A 23,471-nucleotide genomic window follows, 5' to 3' on the forward strand; every position below is an offset into this window, starting at 1 on the left:
CCATCAACTACTCAACGACAAGGCCTCTAGTGGGGCGTTCCGCTGAGACAACATATTGTCCTAGACGAGACACAACATGCTCGCCACGATTGGCGGACGATTGATATTGGAAAGGCTACAGCTAGTCAACGCCTCGCGAAATAGTCACACCGTCTCTGAGAATCTGTGCAGGCAAGACGCGAGGCTCATCAACGACATTGTTGATCTCAAAAGAGAACACGACAACTACTCCGGTAGCGGTGACTGCGAGGCCAGTCTTCGTAATAGCGGTTCTAATGCTTCTGCACGACTCAATGGAGATGAAGCGCCGCCCATCGTCTAACCGTGAACGTTCAAGTGAAATGCCGGAAATCCACACGCTATACCCATATGACTTCGCTAGGCGTGCATGACAAATACCCCAATCGTGATGACCTCGTTGCATCCCACCATAATTAGTCGAAGCAATATTTTAACGCTGGTTTCTTGCGGAAATGAAAGTCAACTACCCCTCAAGAGGTCGCTAGCCAGCAGTCATGTAGTTACCAAACGAGAGCTCCACCACAGCGTCTCACCTCTCCCACCGACGACGCCAGCCACGTTAGGCATAGATCTTCACTTTGTGACAGCTGCGTCAGATATACCCATGACTAGGAATGCGATGTTCGCTCTGTTTAGGGCACTATCATATATCAGTTGATTGTGAATATGGGTACTCACCGCAAGGTCTAGTACGAGCCGCAAGTTCTGCGCGATATAGTGCCAATCCGTCGCTTATGACCATCAGCCTTAATGTGGAAATCGAGAACTCGTGAGCGGGGAAGCAGACCTTCAGGCTTGCTGATCATTACATGCATGGTTGATATACAGGGAAGGATGCCAGTTCAAACTCGCTGTAGAAGCGGCCACTAATCTGATCAAATCGTTGGTACTCCTCTCTCCAGACTGTGGGTGGGGTTGAATTGAGTCAATTCGAACAACTTTCACCTGTTATCACACACCATTGTATTAATAAACATCGCCGATAGGGAGTCGTAGGTTTCCTTGCTGCAAGAGAACGGTGAGCTAGGCCAGAATGCAAGAGTTAGTGCTTTTTTTATAATTACGGCGGGAAATAGCTGCTTATAGTAGTATCTCGCAGAGAACGATTCCTAGAAGTCATGATGTTAATTTTGAGTGCAACACATATCATTAAGTAGTATAGAAGACTCTCAGTGAATTTGAACTACTCCCCCTGAAATCATCGCCCAAAATGCAGCCCTAGATTCTAGCGAGTGTGCTTAGGTAGACGGAAACCCAGATACGGCAAATACCTTCCAGGATGCCAGTATATGAAGAGAACGATGCAAGGGTAGATGACCAATGCGTCAAAGACGTACATGGCCCACTCATGAGTATTGAGGTACCCTGTCGAGCCTTCAGTAAACTCCACCAATCGATAGACCGAGCGGACCTTTCACAGTCATATTATGGTTAGTTTGAGGTTATCCCGTAGACTATATAATCCACTCACCAATATTAACAGAGAAGTAAGGTTCACAACCCGTAATAGCGCCGGCCAATGTCTGTTCTTCGCAATACCATCGATGATATAGTCCTTTTCTCCGAATCTTTCGTACCGCTCGCGCATAGTCGCAAAAAATTGCTTCGAGGTGAAATTGAAGCGAGCAGCAGCCAATGAGAAAAGACCGAAGGCGGCCAACTGTATAATGACACCGGCTTGGGCAATATGCTTTCCCCGATCAAGCTTGTCGGCTCCATCCACGTCTCCAGGGTCTACCGAAGTAATCATCACCGCACCACCCAGCTGGAGAAGAAGAGCAACGATATCAAAGCCAACGAATATGGGGGTAATGAACCGCGGCGGTACCCAACACAGTCGGAAGGATCGTTTCTCACTGGGGACGACCAGGAAAAGAATGCGACTGAAAAGAACATAGCAGCAAGCAGCCATGAGAACCGGTGCAAGGATTATAAGGGAAAATTGAAGGGCATAGATAGACTTTTCTGTAACGTTCTGTACTGAGATGCATCGTCCGATGTAGCCAACTGCCTCCACTTTGAGCTATGTTAGTATCGAAGTCGATATTCTAATTTGACAGAAGAAATAATATACTTACTAGCCGCAGCAACGACCATGACAATCCAAACCCAGGATCTATATCTGATCCACAGCAGGAAAGTGGCGCTAAAAGCGAGGCCGTAGAAAACAGCGGCGACAACGGCGGCCGCTAATGAGGGGTTATAGCGGTAGTATGAGGTATCACCATTTTGGGGAAGGGAGCGGGCCTCCAAGACCATGATGTTCGTATTTATCAATTATGTAGGGTTGTTCAGATGTTAAGGATGAAAAGAAAAGTATACAGCCACGGCAGTGGGACGGTGTCCACTTATATCCTGGACTCAAAAATCGAAATCTCGACGCGGATTCGATAGAGCTGTATTTTGATGTGATAGAAGCGTCACATTTCCATAAAAGGCAAAGATTTCGTCGCTACAACTATGGAAATGGGACGCCATCGATGTTAAGGCCGGCCTGTCAACCAGGAATCAGCAAATAAGCTACAACCCTGACAGAGCTTTTTAGGCTCCCACGACAAGGAGCGTCAAAGCTGCAACGCTTTTCCGGCTTCTTTCGCTAATGCTCTACTTCATACAAGTCAGCGAAACAGATACCCCATTAGGGAAAGCGGACCCATATTAATAGGGTAGCTGGTCACCTATCAGCGGCCCGCGGACTCCACGTCTGACAAGGTGGAGCCTCGCCGATGCGGCGGCGCAATCTGTACGTCTCGGCATCTCTGCAGCTTCCCTTGATTGATTTTGCACCTTTTGAGCCCCCAAAAATTTAAGAGAAATGGGGATGATCTGTGCTACCGAGGCATCGAACAACTATGCCATTTTACGGTCGCCCGAGCAAAAACTGCCAGAGTTGTCGGGAGAGGCGGATCAAGGCAAGTTCCAATGCGAGCTATAACATGATAGATCCCGGACTGAACCCCATCATCTAACACGAGCATCTGGGGGTTAGTGCGACCATCTTGAGCCTGTCTGTTCGCAGTGCAAGCGGGCGGGGAAACCATGTGGTGGCTATCGCGATCTTCCGTCTTTGTTGTTCCGCGACGAGAACGACAAGACGGCCCGCCGGTCTGCGGTTGCAAAGGCGAAATCGGAGGCCCGCCGCAGGCTTTTGGATAGCTCGGACAGCTCGGATGAGGGCTCGGGCACATTGGCCAATAGATTGGTCTCTTCTCAATCGAAATGTGTAGCCCAGACAGGAAAGACTCGAGTGACATGGGTCCCTACCATACCGGCGGCGGTTCCCTCTAGTGTGGAGGACCAAGGACTGAACTTTTTTTTCAATCGGTTTGTCACTGCAGTTTCTGGGCTAGCAGGAGACTTTTTAGAGACGTCACCCTTCATAATGGCCATTCACAGGGAGTCATCCCTGCGCGATGCAGTCGTCTCGGTTGGACTAGCCGCTATGTCCAATGTCACGCAGGACCGCGCCCTGTCGCTAGCGGCGCGGGAGAAGTATGTGGCGACCATTAACGTCGTCCAGAGGGCGGTGGAGAACCCCGAGAGTGCAAATGTGAATCAGACGTTCAAAATCATCTTAATGTTAAGTCTGTACGAGGTATGAGCTATAACCCACTCACTGCAAACCATCTCTTCCCCCCTCACCTGCATGACTGATTGGTTGTTATTGGCAGATGGTCTGTTGCACACCTAATAGAATTGACTCCTGGATTGTCCATTTGGATGGAGTGGCGGCGCTGGCAAAACAAACTAGCTTTGAAGATGCCATGAAGAGTGACCACCCCCGCCCTCAACTGCAGTTCTACTTCATTCTGATTGTCAGATATTTCCTGACCCAGGGGGAAATACCTTCCGATCTGCTTGACTGGTCTCCCGGGTGCGTCCCCAGTGTAAAGCCGGATGTGGCGCCCGCAGTCCGCCTGGTCGGTATCTTGATCCGCTTCATGAAGCTACACTCTTCCATTCAACACCATCGAAATCCCGACCCAGAAACGACTGCAGGCTCTGCACAGGCTTGCGACGCAGAACTAGAAAACTGGGAGAACCAGCTTCCCAGGAAATGGATGTTTTCTTTGAATGAGTCGACCGACCTGCACAACACGTTTAAAGGGAAGTACCTGCTGTATAACGATATGTGGGCGTCAAGGATCCTCAACCACTATTTTTGGGCGCGGTTGATGGTGAATGAGATGATCGCATTGTATTTATCAAGATTAGAAACCCCGACATTATATGATCTCCAACGGCGACAGCGAGCGCTGGACACGATTTCGCGGATGGCGACATACATTTGCGCTGGTGCGGCGAGTCAAATGGGTGTCTTTGCCTGTCGGCTCCCACTTGGAGGGCTGAAGCACTTGCCGCCACTGAATGGAGTGTTTATGTTGATGTTTCCACTGGCGGTTGCAGGGGGTGCTGCTGGAGCTCCCAAAGAAGTACACGAATGGGTGCTTGAGACGCTCCAGAGGATCGGGGAAACGATGGGCATACGGCGAGCCTTGGAGACGATTCCCATGCTCAACCAAGCCCGCGAGCGCAAAATGAAAGAACTAACGACCGGAAAATAGGGACAGCTGTGAGAAGAAAGCAATGTACAAATTGAGGGAAGAGAAGTTTGGTAGTCTGCAGCGCTGCATGTAATCGCTCGTCTGAGAAAGCCCGCTAGGCCCAATTAGGTAATACTGAAGCTGCCTCCGACGCGGTCAGACGCGCCTCCTTCCTGTCATTTCGCATCTTCTGTAACTCACCAGCTGGACTCGTTCCGCCCATATTTATCATGGCGCTTGAGGATGACTGTAAGGCGATCGGGTCTCGATACTCTCCGGCGCGATAGCAGAACTAATTGGTCCCAGGGTCGTGTGACGCCAACGATGCGCTCCATATCACGGTTGTGCAGCCGGGCGAAACCAAGCCGAAGACTCTGTCGACCTTTCACCCCCAATTCACCTACCCCATCTTTGGCGATGAGGAGCAGATCTTTGGATATAAGGGCCTGATCATCCGCCTACGCTTTGCCGCCCACGACCTCCGCCCTCATGTTCACATTTCCTACGACGATCGATTTAAGGCGGTAGCTGACACAGCTGCGACGGACCTTCTCGGTTCTCTAAAGCCATTTGTCCCGGAAGGTGAGTTCTGGTGGATCTCGATGGATGGAAAAGTCGCTGGCTAATGACGGGCAAATTTCCCGAACAGAGGCCTTGATCAACCTTCCTGATTACGAGAACGCCGTCCAGGACGATTCCAATGCGAAGGACTTCACTCCTCCCGGCAAGCTGGTCTATAGCTACGAGGCAAACGAAAGGAGTTATGAAATTTGGGCTGGATCTCTCGCGGATCCCGATGTGCGACGCATTCTCGACCGCGCACAGATCTTGGTGTCCTTATTCATCGAAGCTGGCACACCATTAGCGACAGACGATCCAGAATGGACTCTGGAACGATGGACAGTATATTTTGTGTAGGGGCCCTAGCTGTCATTTTCCGTTTGGTATTCTGGACTGACCAGCATAGATACGAGAAGGTGACACCCCCAACACCGACCGCCTCATCCTACTCTATCGTGGGATACGCCACCACCTATCGATACTGGCTCTACCAGAGAGACCGCACTATAACACCCGCCGTCAAAGATGATGCATTTCCGCCCCCCGAAATCAAGCTTTCGGAACTCCCATCCCGGCTTCGCATCGCCCAATTCCTCATCCTTCCTTCACACCACCGCTCGGGTCACGGTACCCACCTGTATACCACGATACATGCCTCATGCATCGCCGATCCTACAATCGTTGAGCTGACAGTTGAAGATCCAAACGAGAGCTTCGATGCTCTGCGGGATACGGCCGATTTCTGTCTTCTGCAGCCTGAATTCGTCAAGCGCAAAGTCAACCTCAACCCCGACCCCAACGGGGCCTATTCTCGCAAACAGCGCCTCAGCTCTGTCCCAACCGCTGAATTGATCCCTACCGATGTTTTGCGTGACATTCGCACCTCGTTTAAGATCGAGGCTACTCAATTCGCCCACATCCTGGAGATGTTCCTCCTCAGCCAAATTCCTCCGAGCCACCGTCTGGCTGGAGGCGCGAATATCGCGCGCCTGTTAATTAAAAAAGCCAAAGCGGATGACCCGGATGATCGACGATATTACTGGTGGCGTATGCTTACGAAGCAGCGTCTTTTCAAAAAGCACAAGGAGTTACTGCAGGAGTTGGAACTGCTTGACCGGGTGGAGAAGCTTGATGACACAGTTCGGAATGTGGAGGAAGGATACGAGATCACACTGAATGCGGTCAAGGGTCGCTTGCCAGAACCTGAGGACGACGCCCCTGCCGCTCCTACTGGCCCCCGTAACAAGCGCAAACTTGCCGTCGAGGATGACGAAGACGAGGAAGAAAACGTGAGCGAGGCAGTCAAGCGCCCCAAGGTGTAGATTGAATGCCTCGGGGCAAAGGTCCGCATTGTTTCGATAGTGGTAGCTCTAGGTATTGGGCCTAGTTGACAAATCTGATAGCTAAAATATCTTTAATATTTATTTTACCATTTTTAGATTGCATGTAATCTAATATGCTGTCATTAAGATTCTATTTCAGCACTTTTTAAAGTCATTATTTTCTGTCAAAATTGATAAATTTAAGATTTTCTTAGTCTCGTGGATGATTGAGAGCAGGTAGACCGCACAGAGCATCCCCGAGCTGGACTCTCGGCACATCATTTTTTCCGGGCATCAGCCTCCGTCACAGCTGCAGCGGAGCTCAGGCGCAGCCATTGCTACTTCCAACAGCGCCAGATAACCCCGCCAGGCCCCCTTCATTGGTCACGCACCAATCTTGATCCAACTGACTCGCTCATAACTTGCGAGTTTGTGTGCTGCCCACACCGATTACCGCTTGCGCACTACCCGACCAACCCTCCCACCTTTGCGACTCCTACGCCTCGACGCAGTTCGCAATGGTAATCACTCCATCGCTTGCAAGCACCTACAATTCATGCTAATATCTTCTTCTATAAGTTGCCTCTCGGCCTCCTTACGGCCGCACAGGGCCACCCGATGCTGGTGGAGCTGAAGAACGGCGAGACTCTAAACGGCCACCTAGTCACCTGCGACAACTGGATGAACCTAATCCTGCGCGAGGTTGTGCAGACCAGCCCCGAGGGCGACAAGTTCTTCAGACTGCCCGAAGTGTATATCCGCGGCAACAACGTACGTCCCTACCCGCACGCCCGCACCAGGGTGGCACTTGCGTAATGCATCTTTAGTCCGCTAACCTCAATCCAGATCAAATACCTCCGCGTCCCCGACGAAATCATCGAGCTCGTGAAAGAACAGCAACAGAACCAACCACAGAACCGCCGCGGCGGCCATGGGCGAGATGGTGACCGCGGACGAGGCCGTGGCGGCCGTGGTGGCCGTGGTCGGGGCCGAGGAGGACGTGGTGGGGGTGATCGTGGAGGATTATGAGCGACCCTCCAGGATATATGACTTGCATAACTGGGGAAGAGAGGACAAGATAATGAGATACCCTGCAGCAGAGAGTGGGTAAGGTCGCTCGCTGGGAGGTCCCATAGGATCGGATTGGACGAGCATGGCCGTGGCGTATCTGGCTCTGTATTTTTCAGTGGGAACTGGGCTTTTTGGTCGCCTTGCGATCAACGAATATTACATCCTGAAATCGATACTTGTCTCTTATTTGCGTAATCCCGATCTATTCAATTCGTTGTTGAATGGTCCAGGGACCATCGATGCCAATCACGTGATCATGACACAGTTTCGTCGGATCGTGGGCGTTAGATGTAAGTTTCCCAAGTCCACACGCAGCTCGACATGTCGCGGCGGGCATTGGTTTTTGATGGACTGTGGTACTCACTATGTCCGTCATTTACCCCATTGGCGCTGACCCGCCCCAATCCCCTATTGAAGCAGCGAAGGCTCAGCTCACGGCGATGCTCGCCGCCAGCTCGCCGCATTGCGGCGCCTCCGCCGCATCGCTGCTACAGCACCAATGCCAGCAAGTCCGACACGCGCAGTAAATTTGAAGACACCCGGGGTTATGACCATTCGCGAAACTCACCTACACCCTTCTCCAAATCCACCTTGTCAGCCAGCGAGCCGGTGGAGAACCAACACGATAGCTCCAATCTTGAGAACACATACGAGAACGAAGATGGGGAAATAATATCGCCAGAGAAGGGACGATCGTCTTTGACATGGCGGGGAAGATCAATCAACGAATGGCCCCGAGTGCCCAACCATCTTGTCCAGATGAACAATGAACAACTGGAGACACTATTACAAACGAAAATGGCCGAGGAACCCAACATTACGGGCGCGACACAGATCGTGCGGTCGTTGGTACGGGACCGGGGTATCAAGCCGTCTGCGCGGCACTATAAAGCGCTTATACTGGCGAATTCAGACCCGATGAAGGGCTCGCCGATGTTTGTGAGGAGTCTGCTGGAGGAGATGGAAGAACAGGGGATTGCGGCGGACTCGGGAACACTACATGCTGCGCTACAGGTACATAAACCCCCAGGTCAAAACAGTTGATGTGAGGAAGGTTTCCTAATTAAGTTTTTCATGGTATAGGCTCTTGCTGTGCATCCAGACTTTGCGCTCCGCCAAGAAGTCCTCCAAAAACTTCGAGACCGGTGGTTATCCCTCAGCCCAGATGGATGGCATTTCGTGGTGGCGGGTCTTCTCCGCGAGCACCAATTTGAGATGGTACTTGAACAGGTAGCCTTGATGGCGCGGAAGGACATCCATGTGGAGGATTGGCTGCACAGCTCAATTATCTACTATCTCTGTGATATGGACGAACTCGACGAAGTGCTTCGCCTGATGCAGATCCGCGTTAACCAGGGTCATGACATGACGCCTCAGCTTTGGACGCATGTGCTGCACACCGCAATTGAAGCGCAGCACTATAAGACGACGCGTTTTGTGTGGTGGCGCATGGCGGAACTAGATTACCTTCACCTGCCGAGTCATTGGTGTAGTAATGTCTTGAGACTGGCTGCCAGCATGAGTGACATTGACTTGGCCAAGTCGGTGTTGCGATACCTCGCCCGGAACACGCTTTCGCCGACCCCGCAGGATTACGAGCAGCTTATTATAACCCACGTGGGCGTAGGGGACCTTCCCGCTGCGTTCGGGGTCCTCTCTACCATGCACGAATCTGGCCACCGGATCGATCAAACGTCGACTAAACCCATTCTCGCATACATGATCCAGAGTAAACTGGACCGCCGGGAAGCGTGGCAGATCCTCAAGCGGCTACGGAATGAAAACCAGAGCATTCCCCTTGCGAGTGTTGGCGTCATTGCGGAATTGTGTGAACACGATGCGCAAAATGACCCGTCGGTGGTGGACGACGCTGTGGGATTCTACAATGAACTCCACACGGTGTGTCCCCAAGGCGCCGATCGCCCGGTGTACAACACGCTGATCCGGATGTGTCGCACGGCGGGCAAACGCGACGCTGGCATATTCCTGGTCAAAGAAATGGCCACTTTGAACGTCATCCCGGATGCCGCCACCTTTGAAACCATCATCCTGATGTGCCTTGATGCGGGTAACTACAAATCCGCACTGATGTACTTGGTAGACCTATCCAAGCGGCAAGAGACAGTCAGTGCCAAGGCGAAGGAGGAAATCCGGAGCATTTGCTCGCAGTCCGTGAGCGAGTATGCGCTGCGGTTGCAGTATCATCCTTCTATCCAGGATGCGGATGCACCCAAGGAGGAAGCAAACCCCGGCCAGGGTACAGAGAGGGCCCAGGAACCCGAATCACCTGGCCGCCCTCACCGCGAGGTTAGTCGGGAGGAGAGAGTCGCGCATAACAAAAGACGACGGCAGAAGAAACGTCGACAGCGAGCATTGGAAAGACTCGCTGCCAAGGGTATCATGGACCCGGAGGCTGCGGAAAACCCCGAGTTGGACTCTGACAAGGAGGTGGATGAGGTGGACGAGGTGGACAAGACCAGTAGTGACCCAGGCCCTACCCCGTCCAAGGCGGGCGAATAGAAACCACAGCGCTCTATCAGAGGTTTTCTCGACACAGCGGTTTCGGCTGCGAGCTGCGAGATCCTGCTGTATTGCCACTCTGGTGCCTGGGGCCCACCCCGGCTAGAGGAAGGGGACGTTCTGGTATGCGACGGACATGATGGTCTTGGATGACTGTACCATATTTCCCACGATACCCTGTATTGAGTCCAAAAAATCACTCCCATCACGCATTCTATCCATTAGTTTCTCCATCCTTTTGCCGAGCTTGGCGCCAACCGATTCGTTTCTCCGCTCGACCCAGTCGACCCCAGATCTGGCGCTGCGAACCACTGGCCTGCTCTCGTTGCTCCATCAGGGTCCACCGCCTAAAAATAGCCGGAGTCGCCCGAACAGCTGAAACGCCCGGGGGACGATCGGCGTTCGGACGTGTTAGACAGTGAGACTGGATAGGAGGGCCAGACGAGTTGGGTCCCAGGTGGGTGTTTACTTATCTGTAACTCGACTGGCGTCAATGCGCGAACTACGGATAGTGAGAGAGCAGCGATCGGCCGTTTGGTGGAACGGGGGTCCAACGGTTGGAGTGGGAGTGGTTGAAGGGTAAAATAGTGGAGACTGAAGAACAGTGCGGGTGTGGGTAAAAGGGAGGAGGGCGTGGCTGTCGGGACGCCCAACTCTTTTTCCTTCCGGCCTTTCTCTCCGTACGGCCCTTCTACCATTCCACACCTTCTTCCAACCTCCTCCTTTCCACTCTCCCCTGCCAGATATACAAGTCCCCTCCTTCTCTCCACCTGTCTGTGAGAACCTTCCACTTCCGTACATTATCCTCTCTCCATCTATAAACCCCCGGGATAATCGTCATGCAATTCACCGTTCTCATACCCGTCTTGCTTTCCGCCCTAAGCCTCACTAGCGCTCTCCCCGACGGTCAGGCTTCCACCTGGAATTGCACCAACTTCGAACTCAACTGCTCTCCGGGCGGCTGTGCATACCGCTTCAATATCAGCGCTCCCCAGTCGGAGAACGCACCCGGCTTCAGCACCTACTGCGAGGGCCTCACTCCCAATGCAACCGCCTGCGCTAACGACACCATCACCGCGGCTGTCAGTCCGTTAACCAACCCCAAGTGGAACGTCAAGGTCCAGCACGAGTGGCACGTCATTGAGGAGGAGTACAACTCCGAGGCCACTTACTGGCAGGCCGGCAGTGCCAACGTCACCGAGACCACCACAGCCTTCCTCATCACGCCCAACGTCTTCTACGGCGTTGCCTAGGCGGCCCCCTTGTTTAATGGCCTGTTCCGCTCCTATTTCTGGCCGTGATTTCTTTTTTCTTTAATATGTTTGGATGAACACTGGAGGTCTCCGGGGCGTCTGTAATTGATGACCACGTCCTCGGGCCCAGAGCCCGTATGTCTCTCCCTAATGACCGGCGTTTAAGAGGGGAATGTTGAAATTGGGATATGGGATGGATGTGAACTCGGGCGTCACTGCTTACCGCGCTTGGACAAGAGCCGGCTCACAAATCCCTGCACATAGGCATACCTAGTCTGTACAATATCAAGAGCAGATGATCAAATACTCTTATGGACATGTACCTTGCATGTGTCCGACTTAGCTCATAGCTCTGCACGCTAAAAATATAAGCCTCCAGCCATAGCCATGAAGGGGGGACGGAGTGACATCATCGGCTGCGCCTCAGTCAGCCGTACGTATCGCCAACAAACCAGTTCGACCATCCCTTCGCGTAACCGCGTCATTCAATGCTCATGGAGCTCGGCAGGTCTCTTATTTGGCCAGTGACTTGAACAAAATCCATGTCCTGGCTCTGAATTCCCCCCGCGAGCTGAGTTTCTCGACTCGCGCAGCATGGTACAACCCCTGTCTCCCCCGGACGCGAGGACGCGCTAACTAACACCGCACCTGCGCGCAGTCCTCCATCCTCCGACAGATCGTGGCGGGTCCACGTCTCCAGCACGCGGAGGCCGGCCTGGATCTGTGCTATGTGACAGACAACAGTAATATAATTCCCGTTCCGTCTTGGTGTGACTCTCAACTACGCCGACCACCCAAACTAACACCACCGTTCCCCGCTCCGCAGTCATCGCAACCTCAGGCCCGTCCGCAACATACCCCCAACGAGCATATCGCAACCCACTCGACGCGCTAGTCACCTTCCTCGACTCCAAACATGGTGAGAACTGGTGTATCTGGGAGTTCCGCGCCGAGGGCACTGGGTACCCGGATTCTGAGGTCTACGGTCGAATCCACCACTTTCCCTGGCCCGATCACCACCCGCCGCCCTTTGGGCTGATCCCGAATATCATGGGCAGCATGCGGAACTGGGTACATCGATTAGACGCGAAAGGCGAAGACACACCCACAAGCGGCTCGAAGGCAGAGAAAAGAGTTGCCGTCGTCCACTGCAAGGCGGGCAAGGGCCGCAGTGGGACTATCGCAACCGCATATTTAATTAGCGAAGAAGGTTGGAAGAAGGAGGATGCACTTCAAAGATTCACGGAGCGGCGCATGCGCGTTAACTTCGGGGACGGCGTCAGCATCCCGAGCCAGCTACGGTATGTCGGGTATATCGACCGGTGGACGAATCAGCTGGAGAAACAGTATGTGGAGCGGCCGGTGGAGATCCTTGAGATTCACATCTGGGGCTTGCGAGATGGCGTCAAAGTCGCAGTGGAAGGGTATGTGGACGAGGGCAAGAAGATCAAATGCTTCCATCTCTTCCACCGCAAGGAGCGCACCGTGGTCGAAGTCGGCGAGGGCGGTACACCACCCACCCAAAACCGCGCCGACAGCAAAGAAGCGAAATTGGCCCAGCCTATCAACGCCTCTGCGACATGGTCGCCGCCCTCACAATCCGACTCGTCCAGCTCCGCGTCCGAGCTCGCCCACCGCGCAACAACAACCTCCCCCAGCCTCTCTACTGTGATATTCCGGCCCACCAAGCGCATTATCGTCCCACAGTCAGATGTAAACATCGACTTCGAGCGTCGCAGTAAAGTCTCTTATACCGGCTTCGCTATGGTAACCTCCGTCGCGCACGTATGGTTCAACGCGTACTTCGAAGGCGGCGCCGAGCATGACTCGGGCATCTTCGAAATTGAGTGGGATGCCATGGACGGCATCAAGGGGAGCGCAAGAAAGGGGATCCGCGCATTCGAGCGGCTGAAAGTGGTCTGGCGGTATCCGTCCGACCAGGATGGGCAAAAAGATGCGACTGTTGCTGCGGGGAGACCTATTAGCGAGCCGAAGCCCGGCGAGCCTGTTCCTGAGAGCGTGCCTGCTGATTGGCGGGGCAAGCAAGGCGGGGAGGAGCCTGAGCAGGAGAATAAACCTCCGGCCAAGCAAGCGGACCTGAAAGAATCTTCCCAGTCGGAGGTTTTCGGGGCTGGCCTCAGCGCCACGGCGTCTACGTTGCTAGCTGTGAGCACAGACTCGGTCCATGAGCTTGGGCGGCAACTGGGACTGCGGAAGCAGACGAACGAAAGCAAAGATGTTAGTCTGGCGGGCAGTGAGGATGAGACACGGTCGGTCACGGATGATCAGGGGAGGGCGAGGAAGGCAAAGGCTGCGATGCAGAAAGTGGAGGGGAATGGGGATCTGGAAGGGGTGCAGTCTTATTTTCAGAACGAAGATGAGGAGAAAGAGAAAGAGGGTAAGGAGGCAGCACACGACTCCAAAGGGTCGTGAGAACAAGAGGAAAGTGTAAACGTTAGATTTAATAGGTAGCATATATATATATACCTACTGCCTGCGGGTGTGGGCACTATGAGCCTTGTTTTACACGAGATGAGTGGGACATATCGATATTCGCATACTTTCTCCTACCAGAAATTGCTCGCTAGCTATTGCAGGTATTATAAGCAGAGTAATAAACAAAAGGAGAGCGTTAGTACATAACGGGGCGGGTCCCAGTCAGACCAAATATTCTAACAAATCACCAACGGATATTAAAAAAAAAAAAAACTGCAAGAATCGTGCGGTGCCACAGCACCAACGCCTGTTCGTCTATTGGCGTAATCATGCTTCTACAGAGGGACAAAGCCCTCCATACGTTTCCGAGACTCCTCTTGCTCGCGACGCAGCCGATCAGATCTCTTCCGCTCATAGACCGCGCGGACCACACGGCGGACCTGATCCTTGCCCTGAGAGAAATTGGCCTTGGCCAGTCCCACGACAGAGTCGATCTGTTCGGGCGTGTAAATGAAGTTCCAGGTGGACAGGAAATCATCCACATTGGGGTCAATCGAGTTGGGATGAGAGGCAACCGGGTTAGCCGGGTCCTTGGTTTGGCTGCGATTCTGTCGAAGGGAGTGGGCGGCTGCGAGCGGGCGGGTCTTAGGGGTCGGTGGTAGATTTGGGGCCGAGGGGTTAGGGATGAGAGGGAAGTAGACAACAGCAATTCCGGCCTCGGGTCTCATGAGGTGGAAGTCGGATTCGGAGTGATCGTCGCCGTGCTCGGGGTGAAAAAGGCGCTTCGAAGGCGGAGGTTCGTCCTCCGAGATGCGCTCCTCCTGGGTACCGACCCAGATATTGCAGTATCCAAGGTCCGTGTCAGCAGCACTAGCTGGCTTGGGCTGCTTCGAGACATCTGCTTTTTTGTGCTGTGAGTCGGCGATCTTCTGGTTGGCTTGTTCGTCCGTGATGTCCTGCGACTCTCGGAGCGCTTTTTCCGTGGCTGCAAGACTCTCGGTTGCTCTAGGCCATCCGGCACCAATGGGCCAGCCCTTGATACCTCGTTGTCGGGCGTAACCGTCCACGACAGAGAGCCAGTTCTCCTGCTTGATATCGGCAGATGCATCAAAGGCGACAATGACATCCACATCTCGGCCTGGCCGAATCAGCGGGTAGATGGGTAAATTGTTACTCATGCCAGCATCCATAAGACGCAGGTGCTTGTTCTGGAATATGGACTCTGGGCAAGAGGCAGGAAGTTGGTCTTTCATACCCATCACGTAGTTGGGAATGGCTGCAGGATCGATGGGATGCACCCGAACCAAGTCTTCATTTTTGCCCTGGATGAGGGAGTCAATTCCTCCAAACCCAGCAAGACCTTTGACCAAGGGTCGAATCTCTTTGTAGTAGTGAGATAGAGTTGCGCAGAAGGCACTGCCCCAGATTCCCATCAGTCCTGGAACCCGCAGCTCGGGGATGGGGTAGGCATCGGAAGGCAGCTCATTACGCCCTGCATTGAAGTGACGTCCCAATGCCCAAGTAGGAATTCCAGCATTGAGTTCTTCACAGAAGAATTCGTATGGAGTGAATTCAAACCACTGGAACCAGGACTCGCTTTTGGCTTCTCTCATCAAATCTTCCGGCTTTGTATGTTTGGCCTCCTGGCTATCTCCATCCAACACAGGAATCTCATGTCGTACTGCAGTATAGATAGGCATTGGATGCGCGCCATCCAACAGATTGGCCTGCTGATTTGAGATCTTGAGATCCCGATCTGAAACACCCAGTTCTCCTCGAGGAACCAAGAGTCGCGCAGCAAGCAGCAGGCCATAAATATCCACCAATCCAAAGTCCGCGCCTGGGTCTGCTTTCAGCTTCTCAACGAGGCCGCTGAGAAGGAACTTATTGGTCGGCGCTGTGGTCAGCAAATTAAGGGCTGCCGGCGGGAAGGCGATGTGGACACCCAGCCGATTCTTCAGGTGATCAACGAGCCTGTTGAAGTTCCCGTCGGCGAGGGAAGAATGATAGAGGGTCTGCAGCCAGCAGCTGCCGCTGACCCCAGCCGTGTAGGTAACACAGTCCCACAACCCGGCTTCCTGAGCAGCCAGGTACGATCCGGTTCCTGCGACCAGGGCACGTAGCCCGCCCCCGGAGCCGCACATGGCAATGACCGGGACATCTTCTGGGTGGATTTCCTCCTCGGGAATGCCAAGATATGAAGCCAATGCCTTCACCGCGTGGTGTTGGCGTTTTTTCCTGAATGCTAGCTCCTCCTTGCAAAGATCGCCGCTCACCCGCACCCTGGCATCTCTTAAGATCTCTGGGTTGATCTCCGGATCTTGCGACTCCTTCCAAATATCATCTGCCAGTGAGCCAGGAGCCATTGAAAGCTCCCGCTGGAGTTTCTGGGCTATCGCCGGAAGCATCCGCGTCCAGTCGGGCACGATGTAGTCGGTAATGCTTCCCCCAAGGTCTCCCCACCCTCCAGCACCAACCGTGTGCTTGACCTCATCGAGCTTCTGCACAATCTTAAACCACACAGAATCATGGTCGCTGTGTTCATGGCCCTTCTTGCTACTGGACGGATAGCTTCGCGACTCGGAATTGGCCTCGTATTGAGCAGAAGCAGTGGTAAAGCCAGCACTTTGCGGCAGACGTCTATTCCACTCTCCCGCAGTGTAGGCGGCGAGGGCAGCAGGAGGAACCGTCCAGCCAAGACGTGAAACCCTTGCAGCCCTCATTTTGGCGAAAGAGGAGCGCGTAGAAGCAGCTGCGACATGCATGCAACAAGCTTGGCCAGTGCCAGGCCATCATTGGTGCTCGTCTACTGCAGCCGCGGGGATGACGACATGTCATGTGATAATTGACGGGATCACAGACGGGCCGATATATACCTCTTTGGGGCTAGCGCGAACGCCGTCCGGGGCAGAGCTTATCGAGTTGCTGCGGCCAAACATCCCTCGTGGACCCCACACCCGGGAGACATGACGGCTCCTGGTGACTCGGCCTTGTATCTTTTCTGCCGTTGAGAAACCATGGTAGCCCCCAGGAATACCGCCTATGCGGAGGAGAGCGCGGAGGTGGAGGTGCTCTACGCCAATCTCGAGAAACTGAACCGTCTCACCAAAAAGATCCAAGGCTCTCTTGTGCGCCTGGAGACCAGCGGCAAGGTCGTGAAGGAGGCCATTGGACCGATCTACAGCAATACGCAATCACTTCAGATTACCAATAGCAATATCGATAAGGTCAACGATGCTATCGACCGTCTGCGCCAGCCGCTCGACGCGAAGAGCCGAGAGGAGGGCATCATCCGCTCAGGGTAAGACTACCTCAAGGCTGCCCTCAAGACAAGCTTGCTAGGAGATAGACTGACTGAATTCATTCCTAAAGGCCACAGAGCTCCGGTCTTTCGCAGTACCTGTCGGCGATGAAACGTGTTGAAAAGGCGCTGGTCGACCTCAATGCGACGAACCTCAGGTCGAACCAGAAAGCGATGTCGGACTTTAACGCACTTCTGAGCACAGGAAGCAACATGTTACAAGATGATCTCCGGAGTGAATTGAAGCAACATGTCACGCCTATCGAGCCGCTACACTACTTGACCAAAGGTGGGCATTTGTCCTGGCTGCACAACCCTTTGCGAACGAATAACTGACCCGGGCGCTCTCAGAACTCCCATTCCCCTCCCTTCCCGAAGACACGATTTCACACTTGGCACCGCTGTGCTCGGCAATCGGGTCGGCATCAATCCATGGATTGCAGCGCGTGAAAGGGGAGAATCCTGCGATGAAGATATATGCAGAAGTGCGCGGGCCGTATATCACCGCTAGCCTACAAAATCTATCAATTGCATCACTGAACACCGTCAAGCGAAGACCGACCGATGGTCCATACAAGCAAGGCACAAACGGAATTGGGATCTATTCGAATGCTTTAGAAGGCTTTATCGTTACAGAACATGGGATTATCGTGCAAATCTTGACCGGGGATCAGCAAGGCCTCGCTCTACAGGCCACCTTCCTCTCGGCCATGGGAGATTACTCAAAGACACTACGGGAGCTTAACCAGTACATCAAGGCAAATCTGATGACGGACTGCTTCTTGGCCTTTGAGATTATCGAGATTGTGACGGCAATGTCTTACCGAATCGACTCAAAGACTGCAGAGCTCAAGAGTCTACTGATAGAAGCTTTGCGTCCGGTTCGTGAGACTGCCAAGTCTTCACTTTCGGAGCTACTCGAAGAGACCAAGCGCAAGGCTGCCAACACGTCCCTGCCCCCTGATGGTGGTTCTGTCCCTCTGGTTGAGGAGGTGATGAGCTCTTTAGCTACTTTGACCGGCTACTCAGGCCCCCTAGCGTCTATTTTAACCTCGCTTGGAGATGGAAATTGGCGTTCCAAGTCAAACACTGCTGGCGCTGCTCCGTTAGATGTCGGTCCCGACAGTGGCACCCTTTTCTCCCACTTCATTCTGGACATGATTGAGGCGCTCATGACCTCACTAGAAGCCCGCGGCCGAGCCTTCCACCGGTCGAAGGCTGCGCTTGGTGTATTCTTGTCCAACGTGTTTTGTGTTGTCGACCGTTCGATCAGACAGAGTCCCGAGCTGGCACGTTATCTCGGTGCGCCAGATAGTATCGCCCGAATTGATACCTTCCGCAAACGCGCCACATCGACTTACCTCGATGCGTGGAAGGAGACATCACAATTCTTGCTGGACGTGCAGTACACCTCGCGAACCGGTGCGCGGCCCACCTCAGGTGGCGCGGTGGATTCCAGCGCGATCGTCAAAAATCTGTCGTCGCGCGATCGGGATGCCATCAAGGAAAAGTTCAAATCGTTCAACGCGAGCTTCGAGGATATGCTTTCTCGGCACAAGAACCTTTATATGGAGCGGGAGGTGCGCTCTGTGCTAAGCCGAGAGCTGCAGGCTGTTCTCGAGCCGCTCTATGCGCGCTTCTATGATCGCTATGTCGAGATCGACAAGGGTCGGGGCAAGTACATCAAGTACGACAAGGCAAGCCTTGCGGTGCAGCTGGCGCAGCTGTCTTAGGCTCTAGTATTGTACTGTTGCATCCATAGCTTTCTTTTCTCTCTCTTCAAGCCAATAATACCATAATCAAGCCGCCAGATAAACGCTTTGCTCTACGGAGTACAGATCATCCCACCATAGTATACACGTGACTTGCCCGCGCCTCAACCTTGCGATAACGTGATAAGCCCCGCTAACCCGGCCTCGCAGCAAAATTTCCTAGATCGCACATTGCTTCGCCCTCTCTTTTCCAGTCGATCCTGTCACTCAATTCGTCTCTCGGGTACTTTCCGATAAGTCCCGGCATCATGTCCGCCAGCAACGATGTCTACCAGACCCCCTCAACTCGCGCTATGCGAGTAAGTCACTCCTCCGGCCGCCCGCCCGATGAGGGGGACCCGAAATCCGGGGGGTTGAGTCTATGGCTAATGATCGTTTGCTTTCAATGGACTAGGCACTGAGATGAAGTATCTGTTCTCGCCTCGCATGCGGTTCTCAACATGGCGCAAGCTGTGGATCTGGCTCGCAGAGTCCCAGAAGGGTACGTTATATACCAGCCTGGAGGGTTGAGTTGAGGGCTGCACCGACATTCGATGCAAATTTGGGGGCATGAAACAAACGAAGGATTCAATTGACTCGGTTTTGCTGTTCTAGAGCTTGGACTGCCTATCACCGACGATGCAATCGAGCAGATGAAGGCTCATGCCACTATCCAGGACGACGAGTTCAAGGTTGCCGCCGAGGAGGAGAAGCGCCGCCGCCACGATGTCATGGCCCACGTCCACGCTTTCGGCCAGGTCGCCCCAGCCGCCGCTGGTATCATCCACTGGGGTGCCACTTCGTGCTACTGCACTGATAATGCCGACCTCATCCTGCTCCGGGACGGTCTCGACATTCTTATCCCCAAGCTGGCCGTCGTCGTCGACAAGCTGTCCCAGTTCGCCCAGCAGTACAAGGACCTGCCCTGCCTGGGTTTCACCCACGGTCAGCCCGCCCAGCTGGTTACCGTTGGCAAGCGTGCTTGTCTGTGGATCCAGGATCTGCTGATGGATCTGCGCAACCTCGAGCGCGCTCGCGATGACCTGCGATTCCGTGGTGTCAAGGGCACCACTGGTACCCAGGCCTCTTTCCTGCAGATCTTCGAGGGCGACCACGCCAAGGTTGAGAAGCTGGATGAGCTTGTCACCGAGAAGGCTGGCTTCAGCTCCGCCTTCATCATCTCCTCGCAGACCTACTCGCGTAAGATCGATGTCGACGTCGGCAATGCTCTTGGCTCCTTCGGCTCTACCTGCGAGCGCATTGGTATTGACATCCGTCACCTGGCCATGCTCAAGGAGGTTGAGGAGCCTTTCGAGAAGGATCAGATTGGTAGCAGTGCCATGGTAAGCGTGATTGGCCAATTACTTGTGAATACGGCTGCTTACTCTTACTAGGCTTACAAACGTAACCCCATGCGCTCGGAGCGTCTGTGCTCGCTGGGACGTCACCTCCAAAACCTGCCTAAGGATTGTCTGGACACCTACTCCGCTCAGTGGTTTGAGCGCTCGCTGGTACGTGCCTTTCAAAGCTGAGTTGGAACGTATTACTAACTTGTACTAGGACGACAGCGCCATCCGCCGTATCAGTATTCCCGAGCTCTACCTGACCGCTGATGCCTGTCTCATCCTGCTGAGTATGTCCTCACATCAAGTCATCTAAACGCTCTGTTCTAACATTCCCCAGACAATGTCAGCTCCGGCTTTGTCGTCTACCCCGAAGTTATCAAGCGCCACGTCAACGATGAGCTTCCCTTTATGGCGACGTAAGTCCCCAATGATTCCCGTCTGTGCAAGACAGAGAGCTAACATGTCTACAGTGAGAATGTACGCGCTTATGGAATTTATTGACACACAATTTGCCAATGCTAATCGTCTCCAGATTATCATGGCCTGCGTGAAGAAGGGTCTCTCCCGTCAGGACGCCCACGAGGAGATTCGTAAGTGGTCCACTCCTAACTCCATCCGCAAGCACCGTCTCACGCGAGAATTTCTTTTTTGCCGCTTTCTAGGTGTCCTCTCCCACCAAGCCGCCGACAATGTCAAGAAGCACGGTAAAGACAACGACCTGCTCGACCGCATCCGCCGCACCGCCTTCTTCAACCCCATCCTTCCTGAGCTGGACAGCCTCCTCGACGCCTCCACCTTCGTCGGCCGTGCTCCCCAGCAGGTCGAGAAGTTCACCACCACCGAGGTTGTTGCCGCCATTAAGCCGTACGCCTCGCACATTGCCAAGGGCGAAACCTCTGCCCTGCACGTTTAAGTGCCTCGTGGACACCTAGTCGGCCCCAGCTGGATAGAAGCAGTGTGTGAGCGCGGCATGAACATGAACTGAATGTTGCCATAAAATACGACGGACGGTATAGAGGGCAGGAGTTGTATATTGGCCAGTGATACGCGCTATGAAATGAGATTCTTTTTTTTTCCTTCTCATCTGGCCATGGACAGGAGGACTAGACTCGACGGGATCGTATCGCTTCGGGGGACGGCCATTATCAATTAAGGTATAGCAGATGTAGAGACCATGATCAATCAAAAGAACCACCCGTTCTAACTATGAAGAAAAGGCACAAGATGCAGCATGAAACGGGCGAAGAGAGCCTAACAGCATCCAATCATGATCCACTAGCCGCTGAAGGAAAATGCCCCAACCTTTATACAAGGAGTCAAAGATTAGAGAAGAAAAAACAAACGGAAGGAGCGGAAAAGAAAGGAAAAGAAAAGAAAAAAGGCTATGCAAAATCCAAGGTCATCGGGCCGTGATTCAAGGCATCCAACAAAAGGGAAACGCTATGCGCATGCAAACCGTACGCAAGTAAAAGCCAGATAATATGTCCACGTTCAAAAAGCCCAGGGGTGGAAACCGGGGAGTTCAACCCTGGGAAGCGAGGCAATTCAGCGCAGTCGAGATCGCTGGGGGGCGCTGCAAAGGAAGGAGGTGGTGGGGCCGCCGCCGGGGGGGGGGGGGGGGTAAGGGGGGTAAAAGGTGCCGGGACGCAATGCCCGATCGTCGGTCTGCAGGACGGTCGAGCTCCCCGGTCGATTGGGCTTCCAGACTAACCGATCGCCCAGTGTCAGGCTGCATGGTTGCATCATCGCACACAAAGACAGCTGTTCAGGCTGGGATGATGTGTTTTGAAGGCCATGGGGTCGTGTGAAGACGTGTGCCGCTGGGAGAGGAACGGCGGGTGGGAATTGCGCCTGCCCACCGTCCTGGAGGCATCGGAGGGGCTGCCGGGAGAGCCGAGGGCTGTGAGAGCTTTGGAACAAGCCGCTCGTGCCCCCTTTCGCTGTGGCCATTTTGGCATTGGAAGCGCCACGGACCTCTCTCCCGCCGAATGCCTGTGAACCAGCGGGGCCGCTTCCATTTCTCAGCCATCGGCCCTCATCCCTCATCCCTCATCCACTTATCCACAGCCGAATAGAAGTACCCTTTCGCCAGCCTCATGCTGGTCCGAAGAGACCCAATTCGTGCGTGGTTTCAGAGAGAGAGAGAGAGAGAGAGAGAGAGAGAGAGGGCAATGGGAGCACGATCATGCCACCCAGTGCACGGAGCAGAGACCGATACACATCATGAAACGCAGCCGCGCGCAGGGAGCCCCGAGGGCTCGAAGATTCGAAGATTCGAAGATCCCACGATACCGCAGAACAGCTGAAAGCACCCCGACCGGGCCGAATAGAGGCGCATAGCCAGCCATAGTACCCCATACCCCGTCATCCCCCGTCCATGCACCCCAGCACGAGACAGAGCCCCAACTCATGCATCAGCCGAGGCGGGCGGGCTCGACTCGGACGGGGTGAACGGCAAGTAGAACAGGTCCCGGATGAGCCAGAGGATGTAGAGCACGCCCAGCACCCACAGCGACGCCATCAGCTTGTAGGTGGACGAGCGCCAGGTGACGCGCCGGATGAGACGGCGGCCATTGGGACCCTCGATGGGCCCGCGGCGCGGCGGCGCGGGCATTTGGCCGTTGGCCGTAGAGGAGAATGGATATGCCACGGCCTCGTTCATGGGCTCGCTGTGGGAAGTTCGACGGCGAGACATGGTTTGCAAGTGGTAAGGACTGCGAAAAAGTGGCAGAGAAAAAAAAAAAAAAAAAAAAAACCCCGGTGGGGGTTGGAGGGGGTGGTTGGCAAATGCAATCGATCCCAAGGGAAGTATACAACAAAAGAGAACCGAGGTGGGGGGGATTGCGGATGTAATAAGGTGACAGGTGAAGGCCAATACCGTCCCAAATCGACCGTAGAAAAAATTAGAGGCCCAGTAGCGTGGAGGGGGTAGACGGTTGTCTTCCGAGTCGCTTGCGCTTAGGGCGTGTCTTTTAGGGGGGGAGGAGGGGGGCCTTTCTGCGATGGACGTCCACACGAGGATGTTCTCAAACGGGGATGAAAGAGAAGAGAAAAGAGAAAAGAGGATAAACCCCCAAATCCACGAGAAATATGCCCACCCACAAGCGAGCGAGACACAAGAGAGAGAAGAAAGGAAAAAAGAGTACCCAGAAAAGCGAGGGGTCCCACCGCCAGGAAGCAGCAAGAGCTCGAAAAGGGAATCTTGAGTCTCCACGGATCCGCCGAGGGCTGCTGCACCGATCGGCGAAGGGGCGGACGGGGAAATCGAAGCGGGATCGCGTTATCTCACAGAGGAGGGACGAGATTGGTGGGGGGACGGGGGGAGGAGGAGGTAGGTAGACTTCA

The 23,471-nt window shown here is 53.9% G+C and overlaps 12 protein-coding genes across 12 annotated transcripts; 9 read left to right on the plus strand and 3 right to left on the minus strand.

Annotated features, from left to right (window-relative positions):
* Nucleotides 1-76: 76 nt before the first annotated feature.
* Nucleotides 77-322, plus strand: N7482_001766 (uncharacterized protein; the record flags this gene model as incomplete). Its single annotated transcript, XM_056683891.1, has 1 exon — nucleotides 77-322. One exon carries the CDS (start codon nucleotides 77-79, stop codon nucleotides 320-322), a length of 246 nt encoding a protein of 81 aa, XP_056547497.1.
* A 924-nt stretch (nucleotides 323-1,246) lies between these two features.
* Nucleotides 1,247-2,280, minus strand: N7482_001767 (RTA1 domain-containing protein; the record flags this gene model as incomplete). The annotated part of the gene is made up of 3 exons (XM_056683892.1): nucleotides 1,247-1,432; nucleotides 1,493-2,037; nucleotides 2,100-2,280. The coding sequence occupies 3 exons, from the start codon at nucleotides 2,278-2,280 to the stop codon at nucleotides 1,247-1,249; spliced, it is 912 nt and encodes a 303-aa protein (XP_056547498.1).
* A 1,123-nt stretch (nucleotides 2,281-3,403) lies between these two features.
* Nucleotides 3,404-4,586, plus strand: N7482_001768 (uncharacterized protein; the record flags this gene model as incomplete). Its single annotated transcript, XM_056683893.1, has 2 exons — nucleotides 3,404-3,616; nucleotides 3,693-4,586. 2 exons carry the CDS (start codon nucleotides 3,404-3,406, stop codon nucleotides 4,584-4,586), a joined length of 1,107 nt encoding a protein of 368 aa, XP_056547499.1.
* A 209-nt stretch (nucleotides 4,587-4,795) lies between these two features.
* hat1 (histone acetyltransferase catalytic subunit HAT1) lies at nucleotides 4,796-6,448 on the plus strand (the record flags this gene model as incomplete). The annotated part of the gene is made up of 4 exons (XM_056683894.1): nucleotides 4,796-4,814; nucleotides 4,872-5,147; nucleotides 5,215-5,479; nucleotides 5,533-6,448. 4 exons carry the CDS (start codon nucleotides 4,796-4,798, stop codon nucleotides 6,446-6,448), a joined length of 1,476 nt encoding a protein of 491 aa, XP_056547500.1.
* A 518-nt stretch (nucleotides 6,449-6,966) lies between these two features.
* N7482_001770 (U6 snRNA-associated Sm-like protein LSm4) lies at nucleotides 6,967-7,477 on the plus strand (the record flags this gene model as incomplete). The annotated part of the gene is made up of 3 exons (XM_056683895.1): nucleotides 6,967-6,969; nucleotides 7,028-7,219; nucleotides 7,295-7,477. The coding sequence occupies 3 exons, from the start codon at nucleotides 6,967-6,969 to the stop codon at nucleotides 7,475-7,477; spliced, it is 378 nt and encodes a 125-aa protein (XP_056547501.1).
* A 363-nt stretch (nucleotides 7,478-7,840) lies between these two features.
* Nucleotides 7,841-10,039, plus strand: N7482_001771 (pentatricopeptide repeat protein; the record flags this gene model as incomplete). Its single annotated transcript, XM_056683896.1, has 2 exons — nucleotides 7,841-8,533; nucleotides 8,603-10,039. The coding sequence occupies 2 exons, from the start codon at nucleotides 7,841-7,843 to the stop codon at nucleotides 10,037-10,039; spliced, it is 2,130 nt and encodes a 709-aa protein (XP_056547502.1).
* An 839-nt stretch (nucleotides 10,040-10,878) lies between these two features.
* Nucleotides 10,879-11,292, plus strand: N7482_001772 (uncharacterized protein; the record flags this gene model as incomplete). The annotated part of the gene is made up of 1 exon (XM_056683897.1): nucleotides 10,879-11,292. One exon carries the CDS (start codon nucleotides 10,879-10,881, stop codon nucleotides 11,290-11,292), a length of 414 nt encoding a protein of 137 aa, XP_056547503.1.
* A 594-nt stretch (nucleotides 11,293-11,886) lies between these two features.
* On the plus strand, nucleotides 11,887-13,725 carry N7482_001773 (putative phosphatidylinositol-3,4,5-trisphosphate 3-phosphatase; the record flags this gene model as incomplete). Its single annotated transcript, XM_056683898.1, has 3 exons — nucleotides 11,887-11,889; nucleotides 11,951-12,035; nucleotides 12,119-13,725. The coding sequence occupies 3 exons, from the start codon at nucleotides 11,887-11,889 to the stop codon at nucleotides 13,723-13,725; spliced, it is 1,695 nt and encodes a 564-aa protein (XP_056547504.1).
* Nucleotides 13,726-14,063: 338 nt separating this feature from the next.
* N7482_001774 (putative phospholipase A2 (PlaA)) lies at nucleotides 14,064-16,451 on the minus strand (the record flags this gene model as incomplete). Its single annotated transcript, XM_056683899.1, has 1 exon — nucleotides 14,064-16,451. The coding sequence occupies one exon, from the start codon at nucleotides 16,449-16,451 to the stop codon at nucleotides 14,064-14,066; it is 2,388 nt and encodes a 795-aa protein (XP_056547505.1).
* Nucleotides 16,452-16,745: 294 nt separating this feature from the next.
* N7482_001775 (EXO70 family protein) lies at nucleotides 16,746-18,762 on the plus strand (the record flags this gene model as incomplete). Its single annotated transcript, XM_056683900.1, has 3 exons — nucleotides 16,746-17,029; nucleotides 17,101-17,318; nucleotides 17,381-18,762. The coding sequence occupies 3 exons, from the start codon at nucleotides 16,746-16,748 to the stop codon at nucleotides 18,760-18,762; spliced, it is 1,884 nt and encodes a 627-aa protein (XP_056547506.1).
* A 287-nt stretch (nucleotides 18,763-19,049) lies between these two features.
* ade13 (adenylosuccinase ADE13) lies at nucleotides 19,050-21,039 on the plus strand (the record flags this gene model as incomplete). The annotated part of the gene is made up of 9 exons (XM_056683901.1): nucleotides 19,050-19,100; nucleotides 19,204-19,282; nucleotides 19,396-20,123; nucleotides 20,175-20,291; nucleotides 20,341-20,413; nucleotides 20,464-20,542; nucleotides 20,597-20,603; nucleotides 20,659-20,716; nucleotides 20,789-21,039. The coding sequence occupies 9 exons, from the start codon at nucleotides 19,050-19,052 to the stop codon at nucleotides 21,037-21,039; spliced, it is 1,443 nt and encodes a 480-aa protein (XP_056547507.1).
* A 1,494-nt stretch (nucleotides 21,040-22,533) lies between these two features.
* Nucleotides 22,534-22,821, minus strand: N7482_001777 (uncharacterized protein; the record flags this gene model as incomplete). Its single annotated transcript, XM_056683902.1, has 1 exon — nucleotides 22,534-22,821. One exon carries the CDS (start codon nucleotides 22,819-22,821, stop codon nucleotides 22,534-22,536), a length of 288 nt encoding a protein of 95 aa, XP_056547508.1.
* Nucleotides 22,822-23,471: the final 650 nt, after the last annotated feature.

The sequence above is a fragment of the Penicillium canariense genome (genome assembly GCF_028826845.1).
Source record: "Penicillium canariense strain IBT 26290 chromosome Unknown utg000001l_segment0_segment0, whole genome shotgun sequence".
Classification (NCBI taxonomy): Eukaryota; Fungi; Ascomycota; class Eurotiomycetes; order Eurotiales; family Aspergillaceae; genus Penicillium; species Penicillium canariense.